General features: G+C 44.5%; 2 protein-coding genes across 10 annotated transcripts in view; one reads left to right on the forward strand and one right to left on the reverse strand.

Annotated features, from left to right (window-relative positions):
• Nucleotides 1-2,305, reverse strand: part of Shroom3 (shroom family member 3) — a 288,498-nt gene extending 286,193 nt beyond the window's left edge. Inside the window, exon 1 of one of the 2 annotated variants that reach the window (XM_085691625.2) lies at nt 2,100-2,305. In XM_085691625.2, the coding sequence (XP_085547751.2) occupies nt 2,100-2,267 (168 nt within the window). In that variant the 5' untranslated portion in view covers nt 2,268-2,305. The remainder of the gene's footprint in view (nt 1-2,099) is intronic. The other variant, XM_085691624.2, reaches the window with a different exon arrangement.
• Nucleotides 2,306-10,152: 7,847 nt separating this feature from the next.
• Ccdc158 (coiled-coil domain containing 158) overlaps nt 10,153-16,541 on the forward strand; it is a 73,219-nt gene continuing 66,830 nt past the window's right edge. For 7 of the 8 annotated variants that reach the window (XM_085691632.2, XM_048425918.3, XM_085691634.2 and 4 more), the window contains exons 1-2: nt 10,987-11,079; nt 15,109-15,151. The gene's annotated coding sequence lies outside the window, so the exon portion shown is untranslated. Of the gene's footprint in view, nt 10,293-10,986; nt 11,080-15,108; nt 15,152-16,541 lie in introns of those variants that run through there. The other variant, XM_048425973.3, reaches the window with a different exon arrangement.

Genomic DNA, 16,541 nt, shown 5'->3' on the forward strand with positions numbered 1-16,541 from the left:
ACTTTATCATTGAAGTAAGGAAACTAATTAGCATATTGAACACTAAAGTCTCCTAGGATAAGGAAGAATAATAACCATAATATTTATCACATTTTTAAAAATGTTCTCTGGAGCAGACATTATACTAGTCGCATTTAATCTCCGTGCAGTCCACTGGGGTAAAGAGTATTATGCCCACATCCTGCAGATACCATCAGGTTGTATCCACCCAGTAGAAGTAGAATCAGACCTCTCTAAGAGACACACGCATTCTCAGGAATACATGCATAGATTTTATCATTAAAAGTCTGCAAGGTTGTGCAATCAGGTTTAAGATGTAGACCCCCGCGCGACCATTTTTCGAGACAGGGTTTCTCTGTGTAGCCCTGGCTGCCCTGGAACTCACTCTGTAGACCAGGCTGGCCTTGAACTCACAGAGATCCACTTGCCTCTGCCTCCTGAGTGCTGGGATTAAAGTTGTGCACCACCACTGCCCGACTAAGATGCAGATATTTTAGAATACATTTGCTATAGGAATTCTCAGTTGTTTACCCAACAGTTAACTCTGCTTCATTCATAAAAGAACCACTTTTTTTTTTCCAAATAGAAGCAAAGAATCCTTAAACTTTTCAAAGAGTAGGACCCTATTCAGAATTCACGAGAGAAACCCTTGCCAGTCTAAACTAGTCATGGTCATTAATTTCCTTTTGCTATCTACAGGACAGCTGTGCGGTGCAGTTCTGGTCAACGAGAAATAAGCAAAAGTCTAAGGAGAAAGCAAAGAGCTCCAAACCTGCCTGGAATGAAGATGCAATGCTGGTGGTGCAGCGGTCACCATGCAAGTAAGAATGGCAAATGGAAGGTCTAAGCAGAATTCTTGATTTGATTAAGCTGTTTCCATGCCTAACAGCTGACCTCTGTCTAGACTTCTTGTAGTTGGAGAAAAACAAGTTCCGACATACTGAGGGCCGTGAAAACAGGGCTTTGGTTTTTCAATACCTGAGACCCTTCCTAGTGGATGCACACACGTATCCTCGGTTTTCCTTGAGAAAGTCACACAGCCTGCACGATGTGCTGCATACCCAGGGCCAGCTGCTGTCTTTCCCAGTCCTCATGGCTCATCCACACTAAGATTACTCTGGACTTCCTCCAAACACACACCTGGGTTGGGAGTGGGGGTGGGGTGGTCACCTTCACCAGATGACAGAGTTCAAATTCGACACAGTGTTTCTTCCTCCACCACTCAAACTCAAAAGAATTCCTCCCTCAATTACAAATGTCTCCTTGGGGGAGGTCATTTCCTGAACGCCCTTAAATATCCCATTGCCGTCGACTGTTACTAAACTGTAATTTGAAAATAAATATTATAACAAGGGTAAGAATGTCTGCTGTCTCAGAGAAACAAAGGAAAGCTCTAAAGCATAAAAAATCCAAAAGATCAATCACAGGATCACTTGGTTCCGAAATTAGACCTACAATACACAGACAGAAGAAGGGTTTTATCTATACTAAAAGTCGATTCAATCCCTTCTGTGTATAAAGCGATCAATTCTCCAAAAATGTTTGTTTGGTTGCTTTTTGAGACAGTCTGGCTAACTTGCTCTGGGCTGAAAATCTTGCCCCTGTGCCCCCTGCTGGGTTTGGTGGCATGCACCACCACCACCACCACCACACTTGGGCTAATGATCTAAAATTATAAGGATATTTAAAATATTTTAAAGCTGGGTATTTTGGGTTGAAGGAAGAGGTTTTCCCTGACCATGAACTATGCCATGGCCTTCCAATGCTGCTGATCTTTAATCAGGTTTACAACAGAAGGTTCATTTGGGAACTGATCTAGCATTTCATACACAAAAGGAGAAGATTAGCCAGCAAATGAACACATTTTCCTGGGGATTTCACTAAATAAATGAGCTAGACACACTTTTCTTCCAAACACCAAGCTATCCAAAAACATTTCCACATAATCAGAAATGCATGAAACAACAAATTAAGTGATATTCAGGCAATGCCCAGGAGGATTTTTGGTTTGTTTCTTTTTTTCCCCCAGTTTGACTTAAAAAGTTGCAAACAAAACAAAATATAAGTTCGTTGAAGACAACACTGAGCAGAAAACTTACCTTGGAAATGATTAACGGTTCTCCATGCTCCAGGCCACCTTTCAGGGTGAAGCCCCAGGGAGCCCCTCCCTCTAGGAGCGCTTCCAGATAAACGAACCTCTCCTTGGGGGTCCTGCCAGGGTTTGGTGTGGAGCTAGGCTCCTCCAAGTTCTCAGGGGTCCTCATCATGCCCTACACATGATCAAGTCGGCTTCTGTTTAAAGTGCCTGACCCAGATGGAGGCAAGCAGAGCCTAGCGCGGTGTGGCGTGGCTCGCGGCCACCCGGGGATGCGGACCCGAGGCCTCTGTGCTTCTCCGGGTAGACCTGCTGGAATGCAGGGCTCTCGCGGAAGTCCCCAAGTGGGGTCTGCCCACTGCGTTCGCACCGACGTCCTCCAGGGTCACCGCAGACTGCTTTAGCTCGCACACGCGCCAGAGCCTTTTCTGTGTGTGTGTGTGTGCGCGCGCGCGTGTGTGTGTTTCTACCGAGAAAAGTTTTTTTTAAAGTCTTTCACGCAGCGGTGTAGGAAGAAAGCGACAGAACCACAAAAAGTATCTCCTTTTTGATTGATCATCGACCCTTTCTTCCTCCGCGAGCGAAATTTACCATGACAATAGCCTCCGCCCTCTGCTGAAACCGCGTTTAAAGAAAGCGGGCGCTAGTAGTGCTCCTGTTGCCTTCAGAATTTTCGATCGTGTCCCCGGGGGCGGAGAGGCTGTACGAAAACTTTGTACCCATTTTTGTCAAGCATTAAGTTCATCGTTTGTTTCTCGAGTTGGGGGAGGTTTGCAAAAGGGAAGTAGGGGGTTGGGGCGCATAAATTCTTAGTGGAGGGCGGGGGAAGCCATTCCCAAATCTCAGCAAGGCAACGCGCTTCTTTTCTTTGGCATTTTTAGCGAACGTGGTTCCCTCTGCAGCCGCCCGGAGTTAAGAGTGCGGTAGGCAGAGGCCAGCAGCAGCATCGTGACCTTGGGGCTCGCGAGGAGCGCGCTCAGCAGAATTCAGCCACAAAGACCTGACAATGAGAGTTGGCCTACAGTCGATAACACCGAGGATGCTGAAAAATACAGTACAGATGGCTATAAATAGTTACCAGAAGAGCCCCGCCCCTTACTAATTAAAGCAGAACTTCGGCGGGCAGGCGTTGGTATTTTGAAAATCCCTCCCGGCACTTATGCTGGGCAGTCAAGTTGGAGACTCTGTGGCTAAGCGGTTTGGGCTAACATTCAAGTGTCAAGGGCTTTATTGATTTCATTAGAAGAATATGCCACAGGCTACATAGGACCAGCCTCTCCAATGAAATTGCTTCACTATGCAAACTAAGGAAGGCTTTTTCTGCCTTTGATTGTGGTCGACCCCAAGATAGCCTGTTTTTCACTGTTCTGTACTAGGCATTCATAACTGAACGTTACTGACTTCAGGTTATCAGTGTAACTTTGTAATAATATATGTAACATTCAACATTGATTTCCACTCCGAATTTGAGCAGTATATGATAGCTCTTTGTCTTGCCCAGAATCCTGTGCTCTAAAATTATTGAAACAAATTAGAATTTTTTTCAAAGAATATGTTTACCCAAAGTTTTTGATTTAAATTTGTGATAAGTTGGATTTTATTTTTGGAAACTGAAGTTAAAAGCTGTAGGGTTGTGATAACAATGTGATTTTGGTGTTTTTTACTTATACATAATGAAAAGGAGATATTGAGAAGCGAATAAGATTGTGATGCTATAGGGATACCGTAATATTGGGCCAGCTAAATGGCTTAGGAGGTAAAGCACACGAGCTGAGTAAGCCTTACGGCCCCCGGCCCGTTCCTGGAGCCACATAAAAACCCAGGGACTGTGGTTCCCATATCATTTTTACATAATGGTAGCATTCTAACGGAAACATAGGTGTGCCAAATGAAAACGGTAAGGGAAATTTAGGCTATATTTAATTGATATTTCTGTTTGCAGCTTAACTTGCAATAAAAAGGGAAATTTTAATAAAAAGGAAAATGGCATGGTGGTGATTGTCTGCAGTTCCACCTACTCGAGAGGCTGAAGCTGGAGAATTGTGAATTCGAATACAGTTCAGTCTTTGTAATATTATGTGTCAGAATAAGTTAAAAATAGTAGGGTTCCCAACTACTATTGATGGCTCAATAGGTTAAGGACTGCTATGCAAGAGAGTTCAAATCCCCAGAACCCGTGTAAAAGCCAGGTGTGGTGGCGCATGTGTGGTAGTGCATGAGCCGTAGTACATGTGTGGTGGTGCATGAGCCGTAGTACATGTAATCCCTGTTCTCCTATAGGAAGACTGAAGATGGTGATGGAGAACACGGAAACTTGTAAACTAGGAAGCTCACAGGCCTACTAGCCAATTGTGATTGCCTGCATGTATGTTGGTATGAGGGCACTGGATTCCCTGAAACTGGAGTTACAGACAGCTGTGAGCTGCCCTGTGTGTGCTGGGATTGAACCTAGGTCATCTAGAGGAGAAGTCAGTGCTCTTAACGGCTGAGCCATCTCTCCAGCCCCCTCCCTTCCCCAACTAGCCAATTGTATGAAGCAGTGGCCAGAGATTGTCTCAAACAAGGTAGTAGGTAAGTATTGACACTAATGTTGACCTTTGACCTCCACATGAGCAATATGGCATGTGCGCCCCAAGGATAAACACACACACACATACATGCACACACACACACACATGCACACACACGTTATAGTCATCTTGCTGTAGAGAACGACCTGGCAGCCACGGTGTGCCTGTGGAGGTCAGAAGACAGACAACCCAGGGGACTGTCTCAGGGATCAAACTCAGATTGTCTGTCAGGATTGAAAACAAGAACCTTAACCATCTCTCTAGCCCCATAAATACTGTCCTCTGGCAAACTATTTGGAGTTGGGGCTCTGCAATGCACAATGGAACCCAAGCAACTTCTTCCTGGTTTGAAGGAAAGGTCTCAGAGAAAAAGTTCCTCTGTCCTCTTTCTCATCTTCTACTGCATGCCCTCCTGCTGCCTCTGACCTCGAACTGCCTCTACTGTAGCCATAAAAAGTCCTCTCCTAACAGACTCCCCAGTCAGGTGCAACCGAACTTTCAGGGGCTATATGAGAAATTCTGTCTCTAATCAAGTTCTTTCTTACAATTCTCCTACTGTGTCCAAAGAGGAGAAACCACCACAATACCTTGCTCCCCACCTAGTGTTCCCACACTCAACCCTTTCAAATGCCGAGTCACAGCTGGGACATCCTGGAAACCACATGTCTCTCTATTTGTTAACACTGTGTAAAGAAAAACACATTTGTTCTTTGTGAAGCTTTCACTTATTGATCTTAATTTTACATAGTATCCTCTACTTATTTCTTTCTGTCATTACTAACACTTTCTTTCCTTTTTGTCAGTTTTTAGGAGTGTGTGTGTGTGTGTGTGTGTGTGTGTGTGTGTGTGATAGAGTTCTGCCATCAAGCTACAGTATTTGACTCGCATTTCTCATATGCTTTTCATTCTGTTTCGTTTCGTTAAGACAAGGTCTCACTGCATACCCTGGCTGACCTGGGGAACCATATGTAGACCAGGCTGGCCTCAAACTCACAGAGATCTAGTTGATGCTGGCCCCCAAATGTTGGGATTAAAGACAGTGCTTCTAACTCATTTTCAAAATACTGGCTTTTGTTCTAGTTTTTAACTGCGCCAGAATGTCACTGAAATATGAAATCAGGGCGACATCTAGTGGTGCCTCTGGGTCACTAATCATTAAAGTCATAGACGTTTGGAAAGATTATTTAGACTTAGTCTCTGAACAATCTAAAACAAGAACCACCTTACTTGAAAGTTGATATATTTCTCAGAGATGAATATCTCAATATTTCATAGGCAAAAGAGGCACTTCTTCATGCCTCTTTAAGATGATAACTTTGGAGCTGACATCTCTTTGTTCCGAATGCCAGAGAGTGCTTTACATGTTGCCCTAAAAGAGGTCACTTGGAAGAGGTGTGAAGGTATGTCAGTTAGTTTATGCCAACAGGATCTCAATGCTAGAACTTTCCCTGAAGTACAGAACTTTATAGAATGTTATGTTGAATACTTCCTCATAACTGGGGTGCAGCGAGAATGAGGAAGGGGAAGTTGAGGAGGCAATGCACAGCATCTGCTTCATGAGCTACAGCCACGCCTGTCACAAAACAATACAGCACAGTCAATCCAAACCTTTTGGAAATGATCAAAGGTGATTGTAAGTGAGACAACAATTTTATAGGTGTACACATCTGCACAACTCATAGATGGGTACACTGCAAGCGGATGCAGTTTATTCGAAGGAAAGTTTGCCCTGATAATGTTAACTCTCTTAAAAAAAAGTCAGCCGAGCATAATAGAGCCCACCTGCTACCCCAACATTCAGTCAGAAGAAGCAGGAGTATTGCCAAGGCCAGCTGGGTTGCATATGGCATTCCAGAGCAGTCAGGGCTATGCAGGGAGACTCTGGTCTCAACAAACAAGCAAACAGACAGGCAAACACATATACTTCCTATTCAAGCATTTCAAGAATTCTAGGAACAAATGAGTAACTAAAATGCAATATATACACATGATGAAATGCTATTTAGTCTTAAAAAACAGAATGAAATTCTCAGGTATGGTGGTGCATACCTGTAATTCTAGCACTTGGGAAAGTGGAGGTTGGAGAATCAGGAATTCAAGGTCTTCCTTGACCCCATATTGAGTTTGATGTCAGCCTGGGCTACACAAGACAACATCTCAAAACAAAACAAAATGAAAGAGGAATGAAGTGTGTGTGTGTATGTGTGTGTGTGTGTAGAAATAAACCTTTAAAATACATTAAGTAAGCCGGACACATAAAAGCAAACACTGGGAGCTGGGGAGTTGGCTCACTGGTTAAGAATACTTACTGCTTTTCCAGAGGACCCAGGTTCAGGTCCCAGCACTCATATGGTGGCTCACAATCATCTGTAACTCCAGTTTCAGGAGATTCAATGCCTTTTTCTGGCCCCCAAGGGCACCCGGCACACATGCAGTACACACACACACACACACACACACACACACACACACACACGTAGGAAAAACACTCATACAAATAAAATAAATAAACCTCCAAAACCACTATGCATTTATACATATGTGCAATGCCTACAGTAGATAAGGTCATATACACAGAAAATAGAATGATGGTTGCTGGGGTCAGAGGAAGAGGGATGAGAAATTAGTGTTTAATAAGCACCGAGTTTCAGTTGGGGAAGATAAACAAAGCTTTGGAGATGAAGAGTGATGATGGTTGCGTGCAACAGTATGTTTAAAAAGAAAAACAAGAATAAAAAGCAAAAAAGAACTTGTACTTAGAATTGCCTAAAACGGGGCCATGGGGCGGGTGAGATGGCTCAATGGTAAGTGTTCCTGTAGCCAAGCTTGAGGGAGGAATTGGCTTCAATCCCAGGGACACTCCCGGTAGAAGGCAAGGACCAACTCCTGCAAGGTGTCTTCTGACCTCGACGCATGCTCCACACAAGCATAAAGAAATGGCAATTCTAAAACGGTTAAAATGATTGTCTTATGTATAGTTTAACACATCACAGTTGTTTAGAACACACACACACACACACACACACACAGTCCAGTATTTTCCTATCATGCATGAGGTCTAGAATTTGATTCATAGCACTACAGAGGAAAAAAAGTTAAACACACAGAAGCAGGGCTCTCGAGACGGCTCGGTGGTTAGGAGCACTTGCTGCTCTTGCAGAGGACTGGGACTTGATTCCCAGCACTCACATGACAGCTCACATCTGCTGTGACTCCAGCCCCAAGCGATTCTGCAGCCTCTTTTGGCCTCCGCGGGCACTGCACAGATATGATGCACATGTAGGCCAAAACCCATACACATAAAATTAAAAAAACTGAAAGCCAAAAAAGAAGTACAAAGTACTTCATCATGTAACCATGGCACCTGTCAATGTTTGCACAATGAATGAAGGACTCCCTAAGGAACCCTGGACCCTTCCTTCATCTTTACACACTTTGTTTTAAAAAGGAAGAAACTATTTTCTTTTATTCGGGGCTTTAAAAAATACCATAAAGTGGGACTGGAAGTTGACTCAGTAAATTGACAGCCATGTGAGCACAAGGATCGGAGTTCGGATCCCCAGCACCACGTTTTTAAAAGCTGGGAAGGCAGAGACAGAAAGCTCCCTGTGTCTTACTGGTGGGTCGGTCTAGCCAACTGGTGAACTCCGGACTCAGTAGGAGACCCTATCTCATAAACTAAGGTGGGGCCTGCAAGATGGTTCAGATGGTGAGGGGCTTGCCTGGCAAGCTTGATGACCTGAGTTTGATTTCCAGAACCAATGTAAAAAGCAAGGAGGGCACAAATCTCCAGTTGTCCTCTGACCTCCCCATGTGTGCTATAGCACTGAGCACCCCCCTTTCAGGTCACACACACACATGCACACATATGTATATATAAAACAAAGAAGTAAGTATAAATATTTAAAAACTACAGGAGAGTAATTGAGGAAGACATCCCAAACTGACCTCTGGACTCCACTTGTACCCTCATTATATTAGTTAGGGTTCTCTAGAGCAGTGGTTCTCACCCTGTGGGTAGCAATCAATTTGGGGGTCAACTGACCCTTTCACAGGGGTCACCTAAGACTATCAGAAAACACTGATATTTGCATTATGATTCATAACAGTAGCAAAATTACAGTTATGAAGTAGCAATGAAAGTAATTTTATGGTTGGGGTCACCATGACACGAGGAACTGTCTTAAAGGGTTGCAGCACTAGGAAGGTTGAGAACCACTGCTCTGAGGAGCAGAGCCCACAGGGTATATATGTAGTTGAGAGAAGCTATATTAGATTGGCCTTCACAATAAGGTCTGCATCACGCCAGAGAGCTGAGAACCCAGCAGCTATTCAGTGCACAAGGCTGGGCATCTTAGCAATTCCAGTTTGGCACAGGAGGTCTGGGAGCCCCTGGTCTTCAGTCCACACGGGAAGGCTGAAGAAACTGGGTTCTGGTGGCAGCAAAGGATGATGGTAGCAACAACAAACTTACCTGCAGAAAAGTTTTCCCTCCCACTTTTATCTGGGTTGGAGCCCACATTTAAGTGAGTCTTCCCGCTTCAAATAACCTGATCAAGACTTGAAAAAAGGAAGAAACTTTATTTGGGGTACAAATAAAAATGAGACACCAATAAAAATCACGTACTAGCAATTAAAATATTTATATGCTGTAAGAACACACTTATATTTTGATAGAAATAAAAACATTGAAAAGAAACTAACTGGAAATTGTATTTGGTCTAGTCACAGAGCCTAGAAATATTTATGGTTTAGTTTCCTGCTTATGTGGGTTGGAGAGATGGCTCAGCGCTTAAGAGCACTGCCTGCTCTTCCAAAGATCCTAAGTTCAATTCCCAGCAACCACATGGTGGCTCACACCCATCTGTAATGAGATCTGGTGCCCTCTTGAGGAAGAGACCTGGTCAGTCATCCTCATCAATTTAGACCATGAAACCCAATTTGGACAAATTCAATAGAACTGTCATATATGGGCTGGCTGCCCATGCACGCATGCTTCAGCATTGCAGGGCATACATTTCTTTCTTTCTTTTTTTCCTGTTTAGGTAGTTGGTATTTTAATCCTATGTGTCTCTGAGGCAGTAAACGGGAAAACTGAAGGTATAATAATATAAAAAAAAGTCTTTAATGGTGATTCCTAAAGTGTTAGACTCTGCAACAGCACTACACGAAGTAGTGCGTCTATTGATATGCATAGTCAATTTATACATTTTGTTGTAGTCTGCTTAACGTTGGCAGTTAACAGATCAACATCACAAAGCGAGAGTTGACCAATGCACGCCCGTTATAGCAGAAGCTAAAACAGAAGGATCCCAAGTTTGTGACCAGTCTCTGTCTTCAAAACACCCACAAAACCCCCTCCAGGTTGTTCTCTCACGGGCTCCCGCCTCTCTAGAACCCTCCATTGGAATGCTAATTCCAGCAGCACGCAGGAGTCGAGTGTGCAATCTCAAGCTGATAAATTCCATGCTAAGAATTAACGACAGAGTAACCGAAGCACGGCGGAGGAAACAGCTCTCCGGAGGCAGAAGGGTCAGCTACCCTGAGAACACGTCTAAACCTGGAGGAACATTCCGGAAGGAGGCACAGCATAAAAGTACAGGCTAAGCACAGGAGGGCTGCAAAATGTGAGTTACTCTGTTAGTTTGAACAGAGCGGGGGAGCGAACAGGCTGCAAGGGGGAGTGCCGGTATCAGCCTGCCCCTTCCTCGGCGCGCAGGTCACGGGGAGGATTTGTGCCAACTGCTATCTGGGAGGATCTTTCTGGCGGACTCAGTGAGAGAGACAAGAGTGAGGCGAGGAGCCTGGTTGCAGGGCAGCAGGAGAAGTGAAGAAAAGAGGCCTGCCTGGCCTGCCAGGTTGCCTCGGCGACAGCATGGGGGCGGGAGAGCGCAGGATGTCCGAGGGCGTGATCTCGCATACCACCCCGCCCCTCTCTCGTGCCCCATCCTTCCCGCCCTTCTCCTTCTGCCCCGCCCTCCTCTTCACGCTCCGCCCCCTCGTACTTCATCCTCCCCGCCCCTCCTCTTCATGCTCCGCCCCCCATACTTCGTCCTCCCCGCCCCTCCTCTTCATGCTCCGCCTTCCTCTTCTTGCACTGCCCTCCTCTTCACGCCCTGTCCCTTTTCCCACGCCCCGCCCTCTTCTTCACGCCCCGCCCTCCTCCTCGCGCCCCTGCCCCTTCTCTCGGTGGCTTCCCCCGCCACCAACCGTCAGACCCCCTCGCGCAGCTGGCGTCGGCGGAAGCGAGCGTCGCGAGGCCGCGCCGTGGTGGGTCGGGCGCCGCAGAGGGGCAGCTGCGCGGGCCGCGGCCTCGGCGCGCAGTGGGAGCCGGCGGGTCACGGGGTCGCGCAGGTGCGGCCGCCGCCCCCACGGACATGCGGCCGGTCTCTTAGGACGAGGTGGAGGGAGCAGGTGTGAGGACGGGAGGCGTCCCAGGGGGCAGGGCTGGGTTGTTCCCCGGAGGGCCTGGGATCAACTCCTGTTGCTTCTGGAACCTTCCACGGCCGTGTGTTCCCACGTGGTACCGGCCCAGTAACTTTGTCCAGCTGTTTTAGGAGAGTTCAAGCTCGCCAGTGACGGTGGCAGGAAAAGTGGGTCTTCGTGACTGCGGGGTTCGGTGCAGAGTTCCTGCCTGGTTCCCGGGAACCCCCTGGAAGAGAGGGGGAAATGTGGGGACAGACAGGAGTGGGGCCTCGGACTGTCACCAGTCTGTCTTCCCACACGGGACTGTTAATGGCTGTGTGACTTGAGCCCTCTTGGTAATCTACCTCAGGTCCCAGTTTTTCCCCACCAGCAACAGCCATCCTTTCCCACAACCCTAGCAGAGGTTCCCACTCCAGCGGTCCCAGACGTTGTTCTGTTAAATGTCATGCTGGCTTTAAGGTCGTGGGAATGTAGAAGACAAGTGATATTGGGCTGTTTTGACCGAAAACTACTTTCCACATAAAAAAAGAAAAAAGTCCAGAGGTTTGACTCGTCCTAGAGGTGAATTAGACAGGATTGCTCGTGTGTATGTGTACATAAGTCTGTGCCACACTTATTATTTTTTTAACATGTGTTTTTATTTTATATATATATATATATATATATATATATATATATATATATATATATTATATTAGTGCTTTGCCTGCCTGTGTGTAAGTGCACCATGTGAGTGCCTGATGCCTGTGGAGGTCAGAAGGGATTGTGGGATCCCCTGGTGTTGGAGTTACAGAAGGTTTTGAGCAGCCATGTGGGTACTGGGAACTGAACATTGGTTCATTGCAAGAGCAGCAAGTGCTCTTAAGGCTCAGCCACCTTTCCAGTCCTGTAGTTTAAATTTTAACACAGTTATCTGTTTACTTTAGTTATGTGTAAAATAGTTCCTGTGACATTTTACCCTCTAAATGAGAAAAGCCGTTAAAGATGTATTTGATGTATATACAAAGCCTTTGCTTGCTGTTCTAGGGGTCGTGTGTGTGTGTGTGTGTGTGTGTGTGTGTGTGTGTGTCTATTCTTATGAGGACAAGCCATTTGAAAATGGCTTGGGTGTGCTGACACACACCTTTAATTCCAGCACTGAGGAGGCAGAGGCAGGTGGATCTCTGTGAGGTCTGCAAAGAGAGTTCCAGGATAGTTAGGGCTATGTAGAGAGACCCTGACTCAAAAAACAAAAACAAAACAAAGAAGACCTCCCTTGGGGAGTCAACAAAATCTGGCATACTAAGTTGAGGCAGGACCAAGACCCTTCCCCCTGGGCCAAGACTGAACAAGGTATCCCGTCATAGGGAATTGGGCTCTAAAAAGCCAGTTCATGCACCCCAGATAAGCCCTGGTCCCTCTGCCACGGTTCCCCCCAACAGTTCAAGCCACATAACTGTCACCCACATTCAGAGGGTCTAGTTTGGTTCTATGCAGGTTCCCCAGCTGGCAGTGCAAAGTCCTTGAGCTCCCACTAGCTCGGGTCAGTAATTTTCCATAACTTACAGAGTTGTGTAGTCAGCCACACCATTCAGTTCTAGAACATGCCCATCACCTGAGAGTCCTCATCCCCATTTGCAATTGGCCCTGCTCAGCCCGGTACCAGTCCTCGCTCCTTTTGATCACTGGTAAGCTTTAGAGTTAGACTGGGACCCTGCACTGGGATACTCCAGTTGCCTCCCGACAGGCCTCATCCCCCACTCTGGACCCTCTCCACACAGCTGCTGAAGGAGCATAATATGCCTCTGGCTAAAATCCTTCAGTGACTGTAGGTCCAGCAAGTCCCAGAGCCCCCAAAAGAGCCTTGGACCCCAGCCCTGCTGGTGTCGCCAATTTCCTGGGGTAATCCAGAGGATTCTGTTTGGACATGTGTGCAGGTGATGTTCATGAACAGGCCTCTTGTCTCATGATCACTAGCCTCTCTGTGAGTGTGCACTGAGGTCTCACTTTTGTATATGGTGTTTTAAGAAGAAGCATTCACATTGAGCACCACCTCAGGAAGGCCTTCCTTTGCTGTCCTACCCTAATGTAGCCCTGATTCATCTCATGATACACGACTGTTCTTTACTGTTTTCATTTTACCTGTCCAGTCTCCAAAGTCATATATTTGTAACTGAAAATTAAGAAATATGTATACTTTTGATTTCTTTCTTCATCAGTGTCTCTCCCCATTATACATTCACAAGATATAAACTTGATTGGTCTTTGTCTAAGACAGCTCTATCTTTGGCATTAATAGAAACTCTTTTCTGTAAACTGCCCAGATGCCATTAACAATAATTGTTATCAAATGCTTGCTCTATGCCAGACTTTGTGTAAGATATTTTATGTACAGGAATTACTTACTTGAAACTTGTCAGTTTTGATATGGGAAGAGAAGATACACTATATTTGTGCTCCAAATGTAGTTGCTCAATTAAATTCTTTATTCAGAGGCATATTGTTTCTCTTTTTAGTACATCAGTAAGATCATGAGGTCAGAAATGTGGTGTTGAATCTCTTTCTCTGTGCCCTCTAAGCTGAAGTGGAAGTGTTTGTGCTAGGAAAGAGCACACCACTCAGTGTACAGCAAGAGGGACTTGCTTTAGAGCACAGTGTCTGGGGAGGAAGCAGGGCTGAAGCCAGATGCTGAAGGGCTTTGTTCGATGCTCATGACGCAAGATTGGAAAAATGAAAAGAAATACCATTGAAGGTTTTTATAGTGGGTCTGACAAGAATTGGTGAGAGCATCAAAAAATAAAAATCACTAGAATTAAAGTTAGATCAGTCATTCAAGGATTCTTACCCAGTGATGTACCACATCTAAGATGTCTATCCTGAGCTCTGCTCTGTGACAGAAATAAACTCAGCAAAATACAGTGGTCAATTGGATGTGTTAGCTTAGATGACGGATAGCTGACGACGCTAGCATGTCTAACTTAGGAGTGAAGTTCATAGCATCAATAGCTAACACTAAAAGGCAGATTTAGTGGGCAGGTGTGAGCAGATTTAGGATAACAGATTTTTTTCTTTTGTTTTGTTTTTCGAGACAGGGTTTCTCTGTGTAGCTTTTGTGTCTGTCCTGGAACTAGCTCTTGTAGACCAGGCTGGCCATGAACTCATAGATCAGCCTGCCTCTGTGTCCTGAGTGCTGGGATTAAAGGCATGCTCTATCATTGCCCAGCTGGGCTAACAGATCTAATACAACTACAAAAATATTTGTAGAGATGATAAGCACGATGAAATGCATTATTCTTTCTAGAAGCGACTTGCTGGAAGCAGATCCATTCTTCTTTGCTTTGCTCTGAACTAAAATCAGCCACAAAAAGTGTTGTTTTGTGCATTTTCTGTAGAAAGTCTTGGGATGTTGGAGATTTTAAAGCTGTACTGTCTAACATTTTGCCCAGGAGAGGGCATCCAGTAGCCATTGCCCTCTCAGCAGGGTCCTCAAAATGGACACTGCAGAGAGGCCCACCACATGTACACTTGGGACGTGGCTGGCAGAAAGCCCACCTACCCCCATGAACCAGCTTATGCCTCTCGTCACTTATATTAGTAGTCCTGAGTCTACACATAGAAGATGCCTTTTCCCTCATGACTAACCCTTATCCTACATTCATTATTACACAGCCTAGATAAGTGTTCTCGATTATAAGTTAAAATATACTTTCATGTGAAATGAAAACTGTTGAGGCTGCCAAGATGACTTAGCAGGCAAAGGCATTTGCCTTGAAGCCTGATGACCTGGGTTTAGTTCCCAGATTTCACGTAGCCGTCAAAGGAGAGAACTGACTCTACAAAACTGTCCTCTGGTTTCTACACACATGCTGCGGCACATGGATGTCCCTCCCCCCCACACACACACAAGTAAGAAAGAAACAAAAAGAACTTTTCTCCTTATATGCAAATATTTCAAAACATTAAATGATAAAAATTTATAGATTGAACTGTTCATTTTTATTTAATGAACTATATTAATAAACACGTTTTATTTTTCAGGTGTTAATAGAATAACTGAAAATAAGAATATCCAGAAATTAAGGTACCTACTAATTTACTACTAGTTATCATTAACAGTTCTGAACATTCAATTGATGTATTAGTTAATTGTGTCTCTATGTAATGTATCTTAGAAAACATGAAGCCTGAATTTGATGAATAGCTAACCTGGAATATCTAAAGAGATCAGCAACAAGAGCCTGTGTCTGTGGTTCTCTGACTGTTCAGTGGAGCTCTGTTTTCATAGATTTGTCTCATGGGCCTAAGAAGGGTTTTAGTGGTAGGGCTCAGACTAGTACCTGGCTTCTGCTGGTTAGAAAAGGTCTGAAAGCTCAGTGAGCATCTCATTTGGGTAGGTGGAAATTGAAGTTCAGAGGTAGACGTTATACCTGTTCCCTAATACACCACAGCAGAACGAAACTTCCTCATTCTGGATTATGTCCTCTTCAGTATTAGCTTCCTACTGACTGGTGTGTCCTAGAGACATGATCTACACAGTCAGCTTCTGTACTATATTATGATTGCTGTATGTTCATAGTTAGCTAAACCAGGTCAGCTCTACTTTCTTTTGTGTTCATGGACTCATACAAAGCTTGTATCTTCTTTTTAATTAAATAGCAAGATAAAGCCATTTATCTCATAGGGATTAATTATCTCATCTCTCAGAGATATGCCCTACTAGGTGGTACTGTGTTCATATATGTTCTAACCATGCTATTACTGCTCTGTTAGATGGGTCTGTATGCATATATTCTAATCATGCTATTACTGCCCTGTTAGATGGTATTGTATGCATATATTCTAATCATGTTATTACTGCCCTACTAGGTGGTACTGTATGCATATATTCTAATCATGCTATTACTGCCCTGTTAGATGGTATTGTATGCATATATTCTAATCATGTTATTACTGCCCTACTAGGTGGTACTGTATGCATATATTCTAATCATGCTATTACTGCCCTGTTAGATGGTATTGTATGCATATATTCTAATCATGTTATTACTGCCCTACTAGGTGGTACTGTATGCATATATTCTAATCATGCTATTACTGCCCTGTTAGATGGTATTGTATGCATATATTCTAATCATGTTATTACTGCCCTACTAGGTGGTACTGTATGCATATATTCTAATCATGTTATTACTGCCCTACTAGGTGGTACTGTATGCATATATTCTAATCATATTATTACTGCCCTACTAGGTGGTACTGTATGCATATATTCTAATCATGTTATTACTGCCCTGTTAGATGGTACTGTGTGCATATATTCTAATCATGTTATGACTGCCCTGTTAGGCAGTACCGTATGCATATATTTTGAGGCAGGTTCTGCATAGGAGGGCTTATTCATGAGTTCTTTCATTTAACCCTTGCTCTTAGGAAATATGCACATCATCTCTATATCATAATCTTAAGGTGTC

This window comes from Myodes glareolus, chromosome 8 (genome assembly GCF_982192425.1).
Source record: "Myodes glareolus chromosome 8, mMyoGla1.1, whole genome shotgun sequence".
Taxonomy (NCBI): Eukaryota; Metazoa; Chordata; class Mammalia; order Rodentia; family Cricetidae; genus Myodes; species Myodes glareolus.